The 21,761-nt window shown below is 47.0% G+C and overlaps 1 protein-coding gene across 1 annotated transcript; it reads left to right on the top strand.

Annotated features, from left to right (window-relative positions):
• Positions 1 to 3,031: 3,031 nt before the first annotated feature.
• Positions 3,032 to 10,175, top strand: LOC119286846 (ATP-dependent DNA helicase DDM1-like). The gene is made up of 14 exons (XM_037566313.1): positions 3,032 to 3,301; positions 3,486 to 3,884; positions 3,973 to 4,083; positions 4,627 to 4,973; positions 5,045 to 5,231; positions 5,324 to 5,499; positions 6,926 to 7,182; positions 7,271 to 7,375; positions 7,468 to 7,562; positions 7,681 to 7,800; positions 8,850 to 8,969; positions 9,172 to 9,270; positions 9,396 to 9,497; positions 9,604 to 10,175. The coding sequence occupies exons 1-14, from the start codon at positions 3,125 to 3,127 to the stop codon at positions 9,823 to 9,825; spliced, it is 2,517 nt and encodes an 838-aa protein (XP_037422210.1). The 5' UTR covers positions 3,032 to 3,124; the 3' UTR covers positions 9,826 to 10,175.
• Positions 10,176 to 21,761: the final 11,586 nt, after the last annotated feature.

Below are 21,761 nucleotides of genomic sequence, written 5' to 3'. Positions count from 1 at the left end.
TGTTACAATGCCTAGAGCGGGGGAGCCGATGTACGACGACACAGACAGGGAGATGCTTGACATCATCCATGACGGAGGCGAGGGAGGAGGATGGGGCTATGAGGATAAGCAGGTGGAAGACTCAGATCCCACCCAGTCTGGCAACTGCCAGCAGTATCCTACACCCAAACGACCACGCAACAGTCCTACACCCAGACCGGCGATGGCGCACAACAACGACAACATTGGGCCGCCGGAGAGTAGCAGCTAGAGGGGGGAGTAGGAGGACAGCGAGGACGATGATCTGGATGATACAACCGGCGATCCGAATAAGAAGGACATAGGAGAAAGCTTCAACATGCAGGAAGACAAACTGTTGTGCGATGCATGGTTGGCCACTAACATTGATCCGATCCATGGCACGGAGCAAAAGGGCACAACCTTTTGGAGGAACATTCACATATGTTTTCATGAACACAAGCATTTCACGCCCTACTCTGACGCGATCATCCACAACCGTGAATGGAAGTCCCTCAACCATCTATTGTACGCCATCCAAGAGGTCGTGTCCAAGTATTGCAGACACTTGAAGCATCTCATCACATGGTGTCCTAGCGGTGCACAAATCACCGAGCAAGTAAGTTGACCACTAGCCGGATATGCTTAGTTTTGTTGATCACTAGTTGGACATGTATTGTTTTATTGCTCACAAGATGGATATGCATCGTCGACAATGTTTCACTTTGTAGCCTACCCGTGCTTGTGTGGTGTATAAGAAGTTGGAGAAGGAGCCCTTCACCGTCATGCATTATTGGTTGAAGTTGAATAGGCAACCGAAGTGGAACCTTTTCATAGTCAAGACCGCCGCCCAAGCTAACGAGGAAGAAACCGGTGACCCTACTGACCCAACCCAAGAACCTCTAAGAAGGTTAGAAGATTTTTTACGGGGGAAGAAGTGGAAGGAGGAGAGGGCGAAGCTAGAAGGTGCGGCGGCAGGGATGACGGAGTGGTTCGAGGTCATCTTGGCGAAGAAGGAGAGGCATGTGTGAAGTGCTCGGACATCAAGGAGGAGAAGGTGAAGAGGTTCAAACTGTTGATGGAGGCGACGGGCAAGTAGCTCAAGCTTGAAGAGAGGAGGACCATGGCCGAAGAAAGGAAGGCCTCGCTCAAGAAAAAGAAGGTGAAGATCACCGCCAATGCGGAGGAGACCAAGATGTTGACCTTAAATGTGGACTCTTTGGATGCCGACACAATAATCATCGTGCAATCCGTTCGCCACCAGATGTTGCAGAAAGATCAGTTGGCGGCGTCGGACGCCGAGGACGCGGAGGCTGCCTACACGGCGGCGACAACACCTTGATCGGGGAGTAGACGATTGGGATTGCCGGTCCGGCAAGGCAGAAATGCACAGACTGCCAAACTAATGTTCTTTTGGATCCGGCCATGTAAAAATTAAGCATACTCGACTCTTTTGGTTGTGATCGGATATACGATCCGGCGCTGGCATGGTCTGACGTGCTGTGTGGATCATGATACATTTAAATTTGAATTTACTGACGAATATATACATGATAGCGTTGAATGGCGACCTTCCGCATCCGTGCCCGCTGACTGATCCTTCTGTTGCAGGCAGATGCGAAAACAAATTTACAGGTCCATGCTGAAGATGCCCTAGCAATGGGAAGGGAAATCCCAAATCTAGGTCGCTCGTGGAGTCCATATCGTTTCAGCTACGGCCATACAGTGGCACGCCAAAATGAAAATGTCGATTTATTTTGAACTGAAAATTTTGTTGGTCTTTGCGGTAAGATATGACCGACCGTGGTAAAAAAACCAAAGCAACTCGTGCGTCACCACTTACCACGATCCATACAGTTTTGATGTTTCAAACAAACAAAAGACGCGCACGTGACAGCAGCATGGCACGGGACTCCACGGATGAACCCTGAGCATGGTTTAGCAGAGCACTCACAGTACATCGGACTGTTTTTTACCGCAAGCCCACACGGTGGCGAGCACGAGCCGACCTGCCACAGATCCTGGCTTTTCTGAGCCCTTTCCTCGGTGCGCCCCCGACGAGCTCCCCCCAACGGTCAAAAAATTTAACTCCGGCGCGGCCACCGAAACAAACAAGATTTCATCAAACAATTTGAACGGCCAGCCAATGCCGTGCTACCGCAGCAGCGGCACAAGGCCCGCACCACCCGCGCCTCCCTACCACGCATTCACCCGTTCCACCGTAGACCAACGCGAACCTCCACATCCAGACCCACCACACAGCGAGACACGGTCCACCGGACCGGGTGTATGCAAACAAAGACGGGTAGGTTCGTGCCGTCCCCTCACTCTGCAAACCGCAGGGATCGAGGCAGCAGCAGCCTCCCGTTTCCCGGGCCACTTTCCCGAACCCACCGCGACCCACCGAGATTTACCGTCCGGCATGCGGGGCCCGCACCCCGACGGGCCCAGATGTCAGTTGCCGATTACCACGATCTCGTGGGTCAAGCCACCTCTCCGTATTTTGAAACTTTGAACGGCCGCCCGCAACGCGCGAATTTACCGGGGTGCTCCTCGTGGCAGAGACGGGCAAATCGAGGGGGGCTTGCCGCTGGTGGCAGTTCCGTGAATCTCCCTCCCCACCAGGGGCTTGGAGTTTCTCTGCCCCCTCTCATTTTCCCGCCTGAAACCCTCGCTGTCGGCCCCACGACCCACGCCTCCCAACTGTGCAGACCGGTTCCCCCGTGGACCAACGCGAAACCTACAGCGCGGCCCCACCGCTCAGCGAGCAGAGTCCACCGGACCGGGTGTATGTATAACAGATCGGCCGTACCACCCCACTCTGCAGGGTTCAGGAGCCCGTGCCCCCATTCCCCGGGCCAACTTCCCGAATCACCGCAACCTCCTAAACACTCCTCACCGACATGTGGGGTCGCACCATCTGGTGGACCCTAAAGTCAGTGAGCGGTTCTGGCACCGTGCGCGGTGCGTGTATATAGGCGAGCGAGGACCCCAACCCTTCTCCCCCTCAGTAAAAACACGCACAGAACCCTGCCGAAGCCCTCTTCCTCCGTCGTCGCCGCCGCCACTCCCCCCCTCCTCGACCACCGCCACTTGCCGCCGACTCCGCCGCAGCAGGGGCTGCTGCATGACGCCTCGGCCCCACCGACAGTCGGCGACGTCCGCGCCTGTCGCCGCCGGGGCCGAGATGGTGGTCGCCGTGGCGAATGGGGCGAAGAGGGAGGCAGCCGCCGCCGCCAACACCACCGCTGCCGCTGCCGCCGACGCCGACGCAGATTCTCCCATCTCCGTCCTGGAGGAAGAGGTGATTCGCTATTAAAACCTTCCGATTTAATACAGATGTCTAGGTGCATTCCGTTTCCTATTTCCCCCTTTTTTTTCCTGTTGAAAAAAACATTTCCTTTCATTTTCTTGATGCGATTTGTGTATCTTGGTCGTTGAGGTTCTCCATCCTTTAGTCTGAATCTGGTTATTTTGTGGTAAACTAGAAAATGGCCGGATCCAAGGATGGGAAAGCGGGCGAGCTCAAGGCCAACGGCGGCGAGGCGCACCCCATTGCGGAGGCGCTGAAGGCTGAAGAACAGCTACTGAACTCCGTCAAAGACGAGACATCGGTTGAGCATCTGGGTGCGACTTCACCTCTGCCTATTGACCTCGCTGCCAAGAACGGCGATGTATCTCTCATCACAGAGGCGATGACGAAGGAGGAAGAGGAGATGTATCAGGCCCGGATTAAGCTGGAGGAAGAAGAGGAGGCCCGGAAGAGAGAAGAGGCCGCAAGGCAGGCCTTTGACCCGAAGGCAAAGTTCAGCAAGTTGGATGAACTGCTGACGCAGACACAGCTCTATTCTGAATTTCTCCTTGAGAAGATGGAGCAGATCACAGATGTACGCGTCTCCCACTCGCTGATGACCATTTTAGGTTTCTTGCTAGTTATTTCCCCTTCTTTGCTAACAGTGGTGGTGTGGCCTGTAGGTTAAGCCGACTGCTGTTGAAATTAAAGATGAAGAGGAACCAGTGGAAGAGCAAAAGAAAGGACGGGGCAGGAAGAGGAAAGCGGCGAACTCTAAGCCACAGTACAATGACGTGAGTTCAGACTTCATATATTACCATCCTCTGCTTCATAGATACTTTGGTTGTCTTCTAGATTATGCAGATGTCTTGCTTGTCATATACTATCGCTTACTGCAGTATGATGTGTAGTCTGGATTGCCTGTTCAATGGATTTAAGATTTTTAAAAAGGCGTGTTGCTGCTTGAATGATTCTAGATGGGGGGAGCTTGATTTCATAATGTCCATCCATCAAAAATTCCTGACTTCCTTTCCGTTAGCAGCATCATTCTTAATAAAAGCTCACAAATCTTAGTCAAAAGGGCTATTCAAGATTTGTTGCAGCATAGCTAGACCTGTTTACACATTAGAATAATGTTTTAAGGTTTAAATTACTTTGACATGGACTTGTTCATCTCAGTTGAAATAACATTTTTAATATTTTCCTGGAGATGACACAACATTCTGAGTGGATAACCTGCTCTATCGGTAGTTAGAAGAATATATAGGAAAAGCAATCCATGTTCATCGATTAGACCTTATGTTGTGTTTGACTACTGAAAATGAAACATTGTTCAGAAGAAGGCTAAAACGGCAGTGGTAGCCATGCTTTCAAGATCTCGCGAAGATCGCTCTGCTGATGATGGCACTCTCACGGAAGAAGAAAAGTGGGAAAGAGAGCAAGCCAACCTTGTTCCATTGTTGACTGGGGGAAAGTTGAAATCTTACCAGATAAAGGGTGTTAAGTGGCTAATATCACTGTGGCAAAATGGGCTTAATGGGATACTGGCTGATCAAATGGGCCTTGGCAAAACAATCCAGACAATTGCATTTCTTGCTCATCTTAAAGGGAATGGCCTGCATGGTCCATACATGGTTATTGCTCCCCTTTCCACCCTGTCAAACTGGTTGAACGAGCTAACGAGGTAAAGCATCCAGAGTTGTGATTCACTGTGCTTAGTCTGCTTGCTATCTTATGTGGAACACTTGATTTCAGGTTTGCTCCATCTATAAATGGTCTGATTTATCATGGAGATAAAGTGGCTCGGACAGAGCTAAGGAGAAAACACATGCCCAAAACTGTTGGTCCTGATTTTCCAATAATAATCACTTCATATGAGATGGCCATGTTTGATGCAAAGTTTCTTGCTAATTATAAGTGGAAGTATGTTGTTGTAGATGAGGTAACGGAATAGCACATGAGCTGAATTATTGTCCTTGTATATTATTCTCTCTTCCACATGTATTTATGTGTTGGCCGGATTCTTTTTTCCAGGGGCATCGTTTGAAAAATACGAAGTGCAAATTACTGAGGGAGTTGAGGCTCATCCCAATGGATAACAAGCTCCTTTTGACTGGAACACCTCTTCAGAATAATCTAGCAGAGCTGTGGTCTCTATTGAACTTCATTTTGCCTGATATATTCTCATCCCATGAGGAATTTGAGTCATGGTATGATCCATTGCCTACCATTTACTCTGCAATTTCTGTATGTGCCATTTTTATTCATTAGTCTTTGTATCCTTGAATTACTTTTGTTTCCCATTAACTGATTGCTGTCTCTTGGCCTTTTGTTTGCCTTTTGTAGTTTTATTGTTGTAATTATACAAGTTACCTGGATTATCCAATATAACATTTGTCTAGCCTGGCAGTCAATAAATATAAGTATCTAACTGCACATATATCTCATTTGCCAGGATTCTTGGAAGTACCAATGTTTGGTCCTTACATATAGTGGTTCAACCAATGCAAACGAAACTGTTGAATTTAATTAGTTGAGATATCAGTTTCCCAGTATAAGCTAAATTGTAGTAACCTGGCAGGGGCACTGCCCATTTATTAAGAAGAATTTATGGGGCTGTTTGGTTCTAGGCCTAACCATGCCACACTTTGCCATACAATGTTGCCACACTTGCCTATGGTTAGTTCTTCAAAATGAGAGCCACAAGTTGGCAAGCCTAAGGGAATCTTGCCACACTTTTTGAGTGTATGTGATGTGGGACCCTAGTGTGGCTTGAACCAAACACCCATCCGAGTTGGTCAAACTTGCCTAACCTTAGGTGTGGCAACCTTAGGCAAACTTAGTCTCAAACCAAACAGCCCCTATATATGGCTGGTCACAGTGGTGGCATCGCGGGCCAGAACAATTACTAACCTCAAAGATTACTCCCAAAAAACGAGGGATTACCAGTCCTCATGCTCCAGAGCAGCCATTTCTGGTTATCCAGTTCTGTATACGGTTGTTTTTTATTATAAAATTTGGGTATATAGATCCTAAGGAGCTTTATTTGATGAATATCTGCAATGGCAGACACATTTATTAGCTTCCTGATTTATGTTGCGTACCTGACACTGAAATGCCATGTCTGTTAATCTGTGTATTAATTTTTGGTCAAGTTTTATCTTGTACTCCCTCCGTCCCATAATATAAGAGCGTTTTTCACACTACACTGACACTAGTATAGTGTAAAACGCTCTTATTTTATGGACGGAGGGAGTTCTATTTTTATGTTGCCTGTTAATATGTTCTGTTTGCTCAGATGTATACCGATGGATAAATTAATATGGACAAACATGTGATGTTTTTGTTACACAGAGAGTGATTTTTCTTCCTGAGTACTTTATGTATAATTGTATTAATATTGCCATCGCCATCCACTGATGGCAATTGTTTTACAGGTTTGATTTTTCTGGGAGTTCTATTTTTATGTTGCCTGTTAATATGTTCTGTTTGCTCAGATGTATACTGATGGATAAATTAATATGGACAAACATGTGATGTTTTTGTTAAACAGATAGTGATTTTTCTTCCTGAGTACTTTATGTATAATTGTATTAATATTGCCATCGCCATCCACTGATGGCAATTGTTTTACAGGTTTGATTTTTCTGGGAAGGCTGATGAGGAACTAGAGGAAGAAACTGATGAAAAGAAAAGAGTCCTGGTTGTCTCAAAGCTTCATGCCATTTTGCGCCCATTCCTTTTAAGGCGGATGAAGGAGGATGTAGAACACATGCTTCCACGAAAGAAAGAGATAATCATATATGCTAACATGACTGAACATCAGAAGCAAATCCAGAATCACTTGATTGAGCAGACATTTGATGACTACTTGCATGAGAGCGCAGATATTGGTATGCATGTCTAACTGCATACTTACATTGTTCAATCTGCGCAGAAGTAAATAGTATTCTAATTTGATACATTTCTGATATATTGTAGTTTTGCGGAGGCCCGGCATCAAGACAAAGCTAAATAATCTACTCATTCAGCTGAGAAAAAATTGTGGCCACCCTGATCTTTTCCATTCTGCTTTTGACTCAAACAGTGCGTCATCTCATTGGACATGTCGTATTTGCATGCTCTATTTATTGTTTTATGCCTTTATGTACATTGTCATATATTTCCTCTCTTTGCAGGTCTCTATCCACCTGTTGATAAGCTTCTGGAACAGTGTGGCAAATTTCAGCTGTTGGACAGGTTACTGAATGCTCTCATCAAACGAAATCACAAGGTTGGGGGTTATCTTCTTCCATAGTCTTCATATGCAATTCAATAGATATGTTTGTGGCACATGTTTCATGACGTCTATTTTTCATATCTGAAATATAGTTCAATTGATATATTTGTAGGTCCTAATATTTTCTCAATGGACAAAGATTTTGGACATCCTTGACTATTATTTGTCTGAGAAAGGCCTGAAGGTTTGCCGAATTGATGGTAATGTTAAGTTGGAAGACAGGAGGAACCAGGTTGGTAGGCCCAGTTTATCGTATGTATGCTTGTGTGCTCTGAGATAACTACTGCTACTAACTATGCTTAGAAAGTTAGAATCAAGACTAAACATTAGATGTCATGATTAATTTAGCATCTAGCTTATTAGATGTCATGATTAATTTAGCATCTAGCTTGACTACTAACTATGTTTAGAATCAAGACTAACTGTGCTCTGAGATTACTAATTGATGGTAATGTTAAGTTGATTCATTGAATACAGTAGACGTCACAATCTCCGCTGACAATATAGAAACCTGCCAATCATATCTCTATTTCAACTTACTTTCTTAACAATGCGGTCCTTGTCCATATAGAATGGATATCCCTATTCAGTTGACTTGTGTTATCCGTGCAAATGCCAGTCTAGATCTTGAAGGCGCAATGCTCATTAGTATTAATATTCTGCACAGCATGCACCTTGATTTCCTGTTTGTGCGCACGAGTAAATTAGCATCTAGCTTGACTACATCTGTTGAATTAATTTGAGCAGTTCTGGGCACAAATATGTAATTCCAGGATCATGTTAATTCAACACATCCACCTGAGTTGCTTACCAGGCACTGCCAGCCCCGTTGGTTCCTGAATTTATGTAGAAAACTGCAAGTAGGAAATTTGTTAGCTAGAACTAGTTTGAAAAATCTGTGCTAAGTATCTCACAGGGAGGAATAAAGCTGACTAATTTGGCAGCTACTTGGTATAAGACTGGATAGGCCTTCTTTACCATGTTCCACACCGGTTCATCAAAATATTGTTTGCTTAAACATAATTTATAAAGGATCAGCAGTTCAGCACCTGAGTTGGTTTACAACTACTGTCATTTTGCCTATGCGGTGCCCTGCTATATGTAAACTTTAATTAAGGCAAACTGGCTATTATTATGGAACCAATTGTGTTTTAAACCATATCACGTTCCTGTATATTGCTTTTTTTGGGTACATGCTTAACCTTTTCTGTTGGATAATTGATGCCTCTCCATGGGTTTTGCTATCTCACTCTATATTTGGTTTCTTTTTTTCTTTGGCAGATAGCAGCGTTTAATGACTTAAACAGTGGTATGAATGTCTTTATTCTCAGCACACGTGCTGGTGGGCTTGGTATCAACCTTACTTCTGCTGATACTTGTATCCTGTATGATAGTGACTGGGTACGCTTCTATCTATCTGGAAAGTTTGTAGTTTCTAGTAGTCCAGATGAATTTTTCTTCTGGTTTTATGTTGTGTAGTCCATTAGAATGCCTTGTTTGAATATTTCTTCTCTGATTGTAGCCGTACTCCTTGGTACAATGCTTGCTTTCAGATAGTTTTCTTTGCTGTTATGGGCTGAACTTTTTTTGGTTTGTTCTGCAGAATCCTCAGATGGATTTGCAGGCTATGGATCGATGCCACCGTATTGGCCAAACACAGCCAGTTCATGTTTATCGATTGGCGACATCCAATTCTGTTGAGGTATGGGTGATGCTCATCTTCTCAGTGTTGCTATGGATCGATGCCACCGGATCAAATGACCTGACCTCCGGACCCTTGCTTGGCCACATTTTGTGGCATCGATGCTCATCTTCTCATTGTTGCAGGGACGGATCATCAAGAAAGCTTTTGGAAAGTTGAAGCTAGAGCACGTAGTGATCGGGAAGGGACAGTTCCAGCAAGATGCCGCGAAGCCTAACGCCTTAGATGTAATATAAATTTTTCTGCCTGGCCCCCTACTTGTGGAAACTGTTTATTCAGTGATCGAGCAGCAAAAGAAAAATACTTACCGTTCTTGTTTTGTCGAAAATGTAGGAGGGGGAGCTGCTGGCGCTTCTGAGGGACGAGCAGGCCGAGGAAGACAGGATGATCCAGACGGACATCAGCGACGAGGACCTCCTGAAGGTGATGGACCGGAGCGACCTCACCGGCGCGCGTGCAGCCGCTGATGCCGCCCCGCACTTCCCCCTCAAAGGGCCTGGCTGGGAGGTCGTGGTGGCTGCCGGCGGCGGCATGCTCTCAGCGCTCACCAGCTGAGCCCCGCGCCCGCCCCAGTCACCGGCCTGGCAACGACGACCGACGCCTCGGTGTACTGGTGCTCCGGCTTTGTTCGTCGCCTGTGTTAAGGCCGATGTTTTTGTGAACATGATGTATCCCCCCTAAGTAATTATGGACGACCGGGCGTTGCACCCCCTAGATTAGGAGCTGATCGATCCTTTGGCGAGCTGTGTTGTGATGTAACTCGAGCTCGTGCCTTCATCCAAGGCAACCACCCTAGTAGCTATGTAAGACTGTTATGGTACTACTAGTCTGTGCTGAATTAGTCTGGAAATGAGACTGCTACCCCAGCATGCGTTGCTGTGCTAATTTCTGGTGTTTTTTCTTCTTATTTTTCTGTGGACCGTTGCAAAAAAGCAAAGTGTAAGCGTACACTTGACTGTTAAGAAATGTTGGGCCCTACTTAAAGAATGTTAGGCCCTACCATCAGTAGTAAGTAAAGGACAGTAGATACGGAAGGGGGGTCCCTCCGGCAGTCGCCCAAAATACCCTGCAAAAAAAAGCCTGGTCCTCCCTTGTGCCTTACAAAAGACAAAGACAGCTCTCATCTGAAAAAAAGGCTCTTCTAAAAAATAAATTCCAGAAAAGACACGACAGCTCTGCATTTTATAATATTAATTTGCTGCCTTTAGAACAGAAAAACTGATTTCTTTCATTCGGGTCCGTGTGGCACTGCCGGGCTTTATTAACGCACAATAATGCTGAGACTGTGCTTGATGGTGATAATGAAAGGCGATCTGGTGTGACTCGTGGCAAGGAACTGAAGAAACCAAATCATCTTGCATCAGCTCACACATCTTTATCCAAAAACAGTCTCTGAATCCTGAAGTCTGCAAGTGTCCATCTCTCTGGTTATAAGTCGCGTACCGCTTCATCCCGTCATGGTCATGCTTAGCCGTCGATCTTCCACCCAACTGTGCATCATACCGCTTTGCGCCAAACCGATGATGTATTCGTTGATTCCAGATCGAACGGTCCTTACTCCTTTAAGTGTTGATGTTTGAAATCCGACAACATTCACTATGTATGTGCCGTTGATTCCTGATCGAACGGTCCTTACTAAGGGTTGCTGTTTGAAATTGGACAACGACCACTATTTACTTTATGCCTATATATACTTACCTTTCCCCTTCTGCAATGACTATTGCTTGACATTCGCAAAGCCTGCGATTCGATGAGATGGGACTATTTGTTGGATTTGTCGATGCATCATGGATTCCCAAGTAGATTCAAAGAGTGGGTTTGCCCTCTCCTTCCTTCGGCCTCTTCGAGAGTGCTCCTCAATGGGACTGCTTCGATCCATTCAAGCATGGTTGTGGTCTCCGGCAAGTGGACCCACTCTCCCCGTTGCTCTTTGTGCTTGCCGTTGACCCTCTACATCATATCCTCACCAAAACTACTGCACAAGGCCTCCTCCATCCCATTCACTTTCGACGACTAACCATGCTTCGCTCTATGCTGATGATGCGACTATCTTCGTGGCCCCAGTAAAATAAGACATACTGTTCTTGAGCTCCATGTTAAACTCCTTTGGCGGGTCACTGATCTTGTGTTACGGCATATCTCTCTCAAGGTAGTTTTGGTGATTGATGACAACATGTTTGCGGTCTAATCTTGTGCTTTGAATAATTCACAGATTCTCCCCTGGCACGAGACGCCTTCTTCCCCTCGGAGTGTATTTCAAGACGGTGTAGCTCGTTCGTTTCTTTCTCGGTGGACTAGTTGCGTAGAGGGCACCGTACTATCAAGAGGGGCTCCGCTGGGGTTTTGCATGGGTGGAATCATCACGTACACATCAGCTTCTCACCCTCCGAGCTTTTCCTGTCCATTGAAGAAATCTCTCCTCTCTTCCTTGTCCTGTCTGGGTCTAAGTGGCAGTACCGCGCACCCAGCGGTAGTACCGCTGAGAAGCCACAAGCGGCAGTACCGCTCTGCAGCGGTAGTACCGTCGTGGCTCCACATCAGTAGTACCGCTGGGGGCCTGGCACCTCCGCCTGGTCCTCAGCTTCTTTGAGAGATCCCTTCTCCCTCTCTCTCTCTCTCTCTCTCTCTCTCCCTAGCGGTAGTACCGCACTGCCTGCGGTACTATGGCCGAAGGGTCACAAGCGGCAGTACCACTCCACAGCGGTACTATCGCCCTTGACCCCACTGCCGTAGTACCGTTGGGCAGTCTGGCTCCTACCGCCTCGATTCGAGAGGTCTTTTTCTCGTGTCGGGTTTTGCGGCACTAGTCACGGTTGTAGTGGCGGTAGTATCGTTCCTGGAGCGGTAGTACCGCCCTACCACCGCGGTAGTACCGCAGAATTGGATCTGTTCCCTACTAGTATCCTCAGCGCGGCAGTACCGCTGGCTGGGGCGGCAGTACCGCCCCCTCTCAGCGGTAGTACCGCCCTGTGCGGGGCTGGTTGGTGGGAGGCAACGGGATTGTTGCCCCCACTATAAAAGGGAGTCCCCTTCTTCCTTCTCACCTACCTCTTCCTCCCCTAAGCTCCATTTATTGCTCAAGCTCCATTAAATACTCCAAGCTTCATTTCCGCCCGATCTATCTCTCTAGCCAATCAAATTTGTTGATTAGCTCGGGAGTGGTTGAGAAGGCTCCGATCTACACTTTCACCAAGGGATTTTCGATTCCCCTACTCATCCCTAGCGGATCTTGTTACTCTTGCGTGTTTGAGCACCCTAGACGGTTGAGGTCACCTCGGAGCCATATTCCATTGTGGTGAAGCTTCGTGGTCTTGTTGGGAGCCTCCGATTAAGTTGTGGAGATTGCCCCAACCTTGTTTGTAAAGGTTCGGTCGCCGCCTTCAAGGGCACCAATAGTGGAATCACGGCATCTCGCATTGTGTGAGGGCGTGAGGAGAATACGGTGGCCCTAGTGGCTTCTTGGGGAGCATTGTGCCTCCACACCGCTCCAACAGAGACGTACTTCCCCTCAAAAGGAAGGAACTTCGGTAACACATCCTCGTCTTCACCGGATCCACTCTTGGTTATCTCTTACCTTTACTTGTGCAAGCTCTTTAGTGTTTCTCCCCTTGCTTGCTTGTATGCTTGTTGTTATTGCATCATATAGGTTGCTCACCTAGTTGCACATCTAGACAACCTACTTTGATGCAAACTTTAATTTGGTAAAGAAAAGCTAAAAATTGGTAGTTGCCTATTCACCCCTCCCCTCTAGTCAACCATATCGATCCTTTCAATTGGCATCAGAGCCTCGTCTCTTTATTAAGGACTTTACCGTCCAAAGAGTATGGTTGATACCGTAGACGGTGTGGAGGAACACTCCGGTGTGAATCCGATCTCGTCTATGGGAGAAGGGGGAACTTCGGTCTCTCGTGAGGAGTTCAATGTGGCCTTGGAGACATTGAAAACCTCCATGACGACCGAAGTTGAAAGCATGTTTACTAAATTTCTTGAGGGGCTTAAACTATCCACCGCATCGTTGAAAGTGGGTGATCCCGCCAACAAGGTGTCAGATGCTATCCCCGACAAGGGGGAAGCTAGTAGTGAAAAGGCTCCTTCTTCTAGTGGCAAGAATGGCACCGACATCTTTGCCCATGTGGAACCACCACTTGTTTATGGTGGACTGGTTCCTTCCACTCATTTGAATCATGCCGGTCCTCCCCCTAAGATTGTGAAAAATGAGGATTTTGATTCTTGGGTTTACCGCTTTAAACGTCATTTAAATCATGTGAACACTAACCTTTGGAGAATCATTGAAGAAGGTTTCTATCCACATGATCCAAGCAACTTCACTCCTCGAGAAGCCGCGGACAATCAATTCAATGAGAATTCTCTCCTCATCATTCAAGATGCAATTCCACCCGAAGACCTACCTCATCTTTGTCCCTTCGCCTTGGCCAAAGATGCATGGCATTGTGTCGTGTCTCTCTACCGGGGAAGCGCAAGCATTCAACGGTCCAACTATGAAGTGGTACAAGATGAGGCCGATGAGTTTGCAATGAAGGAAGATGAAGAACCTCGTGAGCTTTATCGGAGAGTAACCAAACTCGCGGTCTCACTACGAGATCACAGGAGTAAGGACATGGATGACAATTGGATCAAGCGCAAATTCCTCAAGGCAAGGATGCCCTACCACAAGGCCATGTCCTCCGTCATTCGTCAAAGACCGGACTTCCACACTTTGACCTCAAGCGAAGTGTTGGATGAGTTTGTGGCCATGAACATTTTGGACAAGACCGCCGACAATGCGGTGCTCCGTTCTCAACAGGCAAAGAAGCCTAACCTTGCTTTGAAGGCCAAGCTCACCGTGGAAGAAGAAAAAGAGGAAGAAGAGGAGAGCAACCCCGAAGATACGAAGTATGCATATCATGAACACATGGCACTTGCTTCAAGGAAATTTTGGAGCAAGAAAAACTCGAGGCCCAACTTTAGCAAAAACAACTCGAGTGGCACAAGGGGCAAGTAACGTGTAAGGACTTGCTACAACTGCGAGAACGTGAGTCAATTCGTTGCGGAATGCCCGTATTGTTCGGTTTCGTAGTAATTTCAAAAAATTTCCTACGCACACGCAAGATCATGTGATGCATAGCAACGAGAGGGGAGAGTGTTGTCTACGTACCCACGCAGACCGACTGCGGAAGCGTTGACACGACATAGAGGAAGTAGTCGTACGTCTTCACGATCCAACCGATCAAGCACCGAAACTACGGCACCTCCGAGTTCGAGGACACGTTCAGCCCGATGACGATCCCCGGACTCCGATCCAGCAAAGTGTCGGGGAAGAGTTCCGTCAGCACGACGGCGTGGTGACGATCTTGATGCACTACAGCAGCAGCGCTTCGCCTAAACTCCGCTACAGTATTATCGAGGATTATGGTGGCAGGGGGCACCGCACACGGCTAAGGAATAGATCACGTGGATCAACTTGTGTGTTTCTGGGGTGCCTCTGCCTCAGTATATAAAGGAGCCAAGGGGGAGGGGGCCGCCGGCCAGGAGGTGGGCGTAGGAGGAGTCCTACTCCTCCCGGGAGTAGGACTCCCCCCCCCCAATCCTAGTTGGACTAGGATTCCCCGAGGGGGAAGAGGGAGAGGGGGGCCGGCCACCTCTCCTAGTCCTAATAGGATTAGGGGAGGGGGAGGCGCACGGCCACCTTGGGCTTCCCCTTTCTCCTTTCCACTAAAGCCCATTAAGGCCCATATGGCTCCCGGGAGGTTCCGGTAACCTCCCGGTACTCCGGTAAAATCCCGATTTCACCCGGAACACTTCCGATATCCAAACATAGGCTTCCAATATATCAATCTTTACGTCTCGACCATTTCGAGACTCCTCATCATGTCCGTGATCACATCCGGGACTCCGAACAACCTTCGGTACATCAAAATGCATAAACTCATAATATAACTGTCATCGTAACCTTAAGCGTGCGGACCCTACGGGTTCGAGAACAATGTAGACATGACCGAGACATGTCTCTGGTCAATAACCAATAGCGGGACCTGGATGCCCATATTGGCTCCTACATATTCTACGAAGATCTTTATCGGTCAGACCGCATAACAACATACGTTGTTCCCTTTGTCATCGGTATGTTACTTGCCTGAGATTCGATCGTCGGTATCCAATACCTAGTTCAATCTCGTTACCAGTAAGTCTCTTTACCCGTTCCGTAATACATCATCTCACAACTAACATATTAGTTGTAATGCTTGCAAGGCTTATGTGATGTGCATTACCGAGAGGGCCCGGAGATACCTCTCCGACAATCGGAGTGACAAATCCTAATCTCGAAATACGCCAACCCAACATGTACCTTTGGAGACACCTGTAGTGCTCCTTTATAATCACCCAGTTACATTATGACGTTTGGTAGCACCCAAAGTGTTCCTCCGGCAAACGGGAGTTGCATAATCTCATAGTCATAGGAACATGTATAAGTCATGAAGAAAGCAATAGCAACATACTAAACGATCGGGTGCTAAGCTAATGGAATGGGTCATGTCAATCAGATCATTCAAATAATGATGTGATCTCGTTAATCAAATAACAACTCTTTTGTCCATGGTTAGGAAACATAACCATCTTTGATTAACGAGCTAGTCAAGTAGAGGCATACTAGTGACACTCTGTTTGTCTATGTATTCACACATGTATTATGTTTCCGGTTAATACAATTCTAGCATGAATAATAAACATTTATCATGATATAAGGAAATAAATAATAACTTTATTATTGCCTCTAGGGCATATTTCCTTCACGTATGAGAAGAGGGAAGACAATGGTGGCAAACTCATCCGAAAGGACAAGGTCAAGTCGTTCCCCAACAAAAACAACTTCACCAAGAAGACTCCTCCCAAGGCTTTGGTTGTGCAAGAAGAGTACAATGAGGATGATGACGATGATGAAGATGATGAGTCGGTTGCCATGGCCTTCATTGCCATTGCAACAATGTCATGGGTGTCTCTCTTCAACTCACCCAACGAGAGCATCACCGCCAAGTGCCTCATGGATAGCATTAATGAACTTGAGGGAGCTAATGTGGAGGCTAACGAGTTTGAGGCCTTTATGGGCAAACTCAAGGGAAAATCCAAGAAGCACTTTGTTGCTCTCTTGGAACAACTTGGTGAGGCCAATGACATGATAGAGGCTCACGAAGACACCATCTCTAAGATGGAAGGGCATAGTCGTGACTATGCCGATGAGATTTCGGATCTTTCCAATGCTCTTGAGGAAGAGCGCGGTCTTCGTTTGGCTCTTGAGGAGTCACACAATGTTGATCATGCTAAGTTAAAGAAAGATTATGATCATGCCCTTATTGTTTCTCGTGTGCTAAATTCCGACAAGGCCAAACTCGGAGTTGATCTTGCTAGACTCAAAGAGGAGTTTGATATACTTGACAAGGCCCACAAGGCCTTGAAGGGTATTCACGCTAGTCTCAAGGAGTCTCATGATCAACTCCAAGTGAAGCTAACTAAGGAGAAAGCAACTTTTCCTCATATGGTTTTAATTGATAATGCAAATGCTACTAACCCGTGTTGTGAGCATATACATCTTGTTGAGGAAAATGCTAAGTTGAAGGAGCAACTTGAGAGAGGTCTTGCGACTTGCATACAAGGCAAGAGGAACCTCAACGATCTCTTGATCAACCAAAAGGGAGGTGTGGCCAAGGAAGGGGTTGGGTACGTGCCCGACTCCAAGAACAAGAAGAAGAATGACAAGACCAAACGACCTCCTCCCCTCATGCAAACCTTTGTGAGGGAGGGAGAGAGTGTCCCCGAGGAGAAGAAGAAGAACAATGTCAAGAAGGGCAATGTCACCCCTCCCAACAAAGCCGACGATTTTAATCCTTCTTATGTGTTATGCTGTGCAAGTGATGGGCATGTTTATGCCAAATTTGTTGGTTCTCTTCATGAGTATATTGAATGGTCTATTTGGGTTCCTAAGACCCTTGTTACTAACATCAAAGGACCCATCACAAAATGGGTACCTAAAACCAAGCATTGATCTCTTGTAGGTGTTTGCTTCCGGTGGTGGATCATGGTTGCTCGATAGCGGAGCTACAAATCATATGACCGGAAGCAAGGACTTGGTGGTGGACGTGCATAAAGTTCCATCTATGCCCACCAATGTTGAGTGGGGTGACGCCTCATCCTCTAAGGTATTGGGACTTGGCAAGATGGTCATCTCTCATGATCTCACGATCGAGAAGGTCATGCTTGTTGAGTCCCTTGCATACAATTTACTTTCCGTTTGTCAACTTGCAATCATGGGCTTTGCCACTTTCTTTGATATCGATATCGTGGCCCTCTTGTGGAGCAAGACTCTTAAAGTAGCCTTTGTTGGGCATGTCGAGAATGGTCTATATGTGATTAACTTTTCAGAGCGACCCACTAAGACCGCGACATGCCTAATGGCTAAAGTTGATGTGGGATGGCTTTGGCATCGCCGTTTAGCCCATGTCAATATGAGATCTTTGCAAAGTCTTCTCAAGGGGGACCATGTCCGTGGACTAACGAATGTTAGTTTTGTTAAAGATCGTGCTTGCAGTGCCTGTATCGAAGGAAAGCTACATGAGAAGGCTCACCCTCCCACGACTATCATTTATTCAAAGAGGCCCTTGGAGCTCCTTCACATGGATCTTTTTGGGCCCCCATCCTTCGATAGTCTTGGAGGTAGGAAGTATTGCTTGGTGATTGTGGATGACTACTCAAGGTACACATGGGTGTATTTCTTCAAGAGGAAGAGCGAGACCCAACAAACCGTCATTGACTTTGCAAATGTAGCACAACGTCAACACAATGCAAAGATCTTGACAATAAGAAGTGACAACGGCACCGAGTTCAAGAACTACACCTTGGATGAATTCCTTAGTGATGAGGGAATCAAGCATCAATATTCCGCACCATACACCCCTCAACAAAACGGTGTTGCGGAGAGGAAGAACCGGACGTTGATGGATGCAGCAAGGACCATGATGGAGGAGTTCAAGTCTCCATACAACTTTTGGGCCGAAGCCATCAACACCGCGTGTCATGCATCCAATCGGCTCTACCTCTGCAAGGGCTTGAACAAGACCCCATATGAGGTACTCACTGGTAACAAGCCCAACCTCAAGTACTTCCAGGTATTCGGGTGTAAGTGTTTCATTCTCAAGAAAGGTGTTCGGTTGTCTAAATTTGAGGCTAGAGCTTATGAGGGCATATTTGTTGGTTATGCTACAAACTCTCATGCTTACCGTGTCCTCAATAAATTCATGGGACTTATTGAAGAGACGTGTAACATGGAGTTTGATGAGAATAACGACTCCCAAGTGGAGCAAAGTGGCACTTGTGATGTAGGTGATGAAATTCCTCCTCAAGCCATAAGAAGAATGGGTGTTGGTTTCATCCTACCCATTGAGGAACCCCTTGTGGCCGAAGGAGAAGGACAATGCTCCACTCAAGTGGAGCCATCACCAACCCAAGGCCCACACGCTTCCGAAGAACAAAGTGAAGGCCCTCAACCTCATGAACAAGACCAAGGGCAAGATCATACTCAAGACGGTGTTGACACACCAAGTGATGCCCAAGGTCAAGTTCTCTCCCCCGAGCAAGTTCAAGATCAAGAACAAGTTCATGACGGCGCTCAAGATGATCAAGTAACCGCTCCTCAACTCACTACCGAGGAGGAATTAGAGCGTCGTGCCGCCAAGGTTGCTTCCAAGCTCTCCACCAAGGATCATCTCATGACGAATGTGCTTGAAAGCTTAAGAAAGGGGGTAAGCACTCATAGACAATTACCAAATTATTGTGAGCATCACGCGTTTGTCTCTTGTGTAGAACCCCACAAGGTCTATGAGGCGCTAGAAGATCTGGATTGGCTCAATGCCATGCACGAAGAACTTAACAACTTCGAGCGCAACAAAGTGTGGAGATTGGTGCCAAGGCCAACGGGGAACCATAATGTCATTGGAACCAAGTGGATATTCAAGAACAAGCAAGATGCCCATGGGATTATCATTCGCATCAAGGCTCGTTTGGTAGCACAAGGCTACTCCCAAGTCGAGGGTATCGACTACGGTGAAACCTTTGCTCCTGTTGCTCGTCTTGAATCCATTCGCATGTTGATTGCATATGCTTCTCATCATAACTTTAAGTTACAACAAATGGATGTGAAGAGTGCTTTTCTTAATGGTCCCATTAATGAATTGGTTTACATCAAGCAACCCCCCGGGTTCGAGGATCCCTATTTTCCCGATCATGTGTATCGACTCGATAAGGCACTCTATGGCCTTAAACAAGCCCCACGTGCGTGGTATGACCACCTTACCGAGTTGTTACAAGACCGTGGTTTTGAAGTTGGGCTAATCGACCCCACTCTTTTTACTAAGAAGGTCAAAGGGGAGTTGTTTGTGTGCCAATTATATGTTGATGATATTATCTTTGGTTCTCCTAACAAAGCTTTCAATGAGGAATTTGCCGCTCTCATGACCTCAAAGTTCGAGATGTCCTCCATGGGAGAGTTGAAGTTCTTTCTAGGGTTCGAAGTGAAGCAAAGAAGAGAAGGAACCTTCATCAATCAATCCAAATACACCCAAGACATGCTCAAGAGATTCAAGCTAAGTGACGTCAAGCCGGCCTCCACTCCAATGCCCACCAAGTGCCAACTTGACTTAGATCCCAAATGTAAAGTGGTGGATCAAAAGGTATATCGTTCCATGATTGGTTCCTTGCTTTACCTTTGTGCATCTAGACCGGACATCATGTTGAGTGTGGGAATTTGTGCACGGTTTCAAGCCGCACCTAAGGAAAGTCACTATGTGGCGGTCAAACGAACCTTTCGATATTTGGCTCATACCCCAAACTTTGGCTTATGGTATCCAAGAGGATCAAACTTCAAGCTTGTAGGGTACTCGGATTCCGATTGGGCGGGAGACAAAGTGGATAGGAAGTCCACTTCCGGAGGGTGCCAATTCCTTGATTGCTCTTTGGTAAGTTGGTTTTCCAAAAAGCAAAGTTGTGTGTCTCTCTTGTCCACTGAGGCGGAGTATGTTGCCGCCGGTAGTTGTTGTGCACAACTTCTATGGATGAGGCAAACTTTAAAGGATTACGGTGTCACTTGTGACAAAGTGCCTCTTTGGTGTGACAATGAAAGTGCCATCAAGATTTCTCTCAACCCAGTGCAACACTTCAAGACGAAGCATATTGAGATTCGGTATTACTTCATCCCGGATCACATTAGGCGAGGAGAGATCGAGCTCAACTATGTCAACACTCATGACAACCTTGTAGATATTTTCACGAAGCCCTTGGATGAAGCAAGATTTCGCGAGTTAAGGCATGAGCTAAATATCATTGATTCGAGCAATGTGGCTTGAACCCGTGCACACCCTACCACGCTCAATTTGTTGTCTAGTTTAGGTGTAGGCATGGACATAGGGGGAGTGTTGTTCTCTCAATGAACTCTCCCTCCCCCCATTATGCATAAATTGATCAAGTCTTTCACTTTAGCCATTGTTGATGGCACTTGTGCTTAAAAGACAAGTTTTGGTCATGGGCCCAAGGTTAAAATCTTCGCGGTGCCATACCTTTTGACTCAAACATAGGTGGCCTCGGCCACCGCCCTCTTGTGAAGAGGTGTGTCTTGGTCGTTTGCTGGTGTGTTTGCCATTTTTGTCGTTTCGTCGAGCTAAAGCCGTGTCCGTTTAGTTGCCGTGGCGTGCTGGGCGGTACTACCGCTGGTGGTGAGCGGTACTACCACTCGTAAGCGGTACTACCACTCGTAAGCGGTACTACCGCCCCCAGCACGGTACTACCGCTGGGGGACGAGAACAGGGGGTTAAGTCAGGGGAAGGAGGAGGTTTCTTCTCCCCCATACCCATTTACTTCGCCCCTCTTTTCTCTTCCTCTCTCCAGCCTCCTCTCGCCGCGGGAGGGCTTCGGCGGATCTCCATCTCCGGGGCGTCCCTCTCCATTTCCTTTGGTGGAGTCGATCCCCACCTCTTCCTCTTGCCATGGATGCCGGTATTGCCCCCGTTCCTTCTTTCATTTTGTCTCTTTTTCAGTTCTTGTTTCTTAGGGGCAATGTTGGTTGCATCTCTAGATTTTTAGCTAAATCTAGGCTTGAGTTGGTTGGAGAAGGCAACTAGACTATCTCGATTAGAGTTTGGTAGGATTATTTTTGAATTTGGTAGGCCGGTAGTGCCGGATCTGACTGCGGTAGTAAGAACCCGCTGTTTCACCGCCTCGTGCTATATGAAACTGATGTTTCTCCGCCTCAAGCAGTACTACCGCTCCTCTTGGAGCGGTACTACCGCTTGACCTAGAGCGGTACTACCGCTCCCTTTGGGGCGGTACTACCGCTTGGGGCGGTACTACCACGAGCAGGTCACGGTACTACTGCTGAATGCCAATTTCCATCATTTTCCTGCCTTACCTTGATCTTTTGTTGAGTTTGTTGGCTTATGCTCGTTCTTTCT

This window comes from Triticum dicoccoides, chromosome 4A (genome assembly GCF_002162155.2).
Source record: "Triticum dicoccoides isolate Atlit2015 ecotype Zavitan chromosome 4A, WEW_v2.0, whole genome shotgun sequence".
NCBI classification, from domain to species: Eukaryota; Viridiplantae; Streptophyta; class Magnoliopsida; order Poales; family Poaceae; genus Triticum; species Triticum dicoccoides.
Note: the sequence above shows the minus strand (reverse complement) of the source record. Positions and strands in the feature narration are given on the sequence as shown.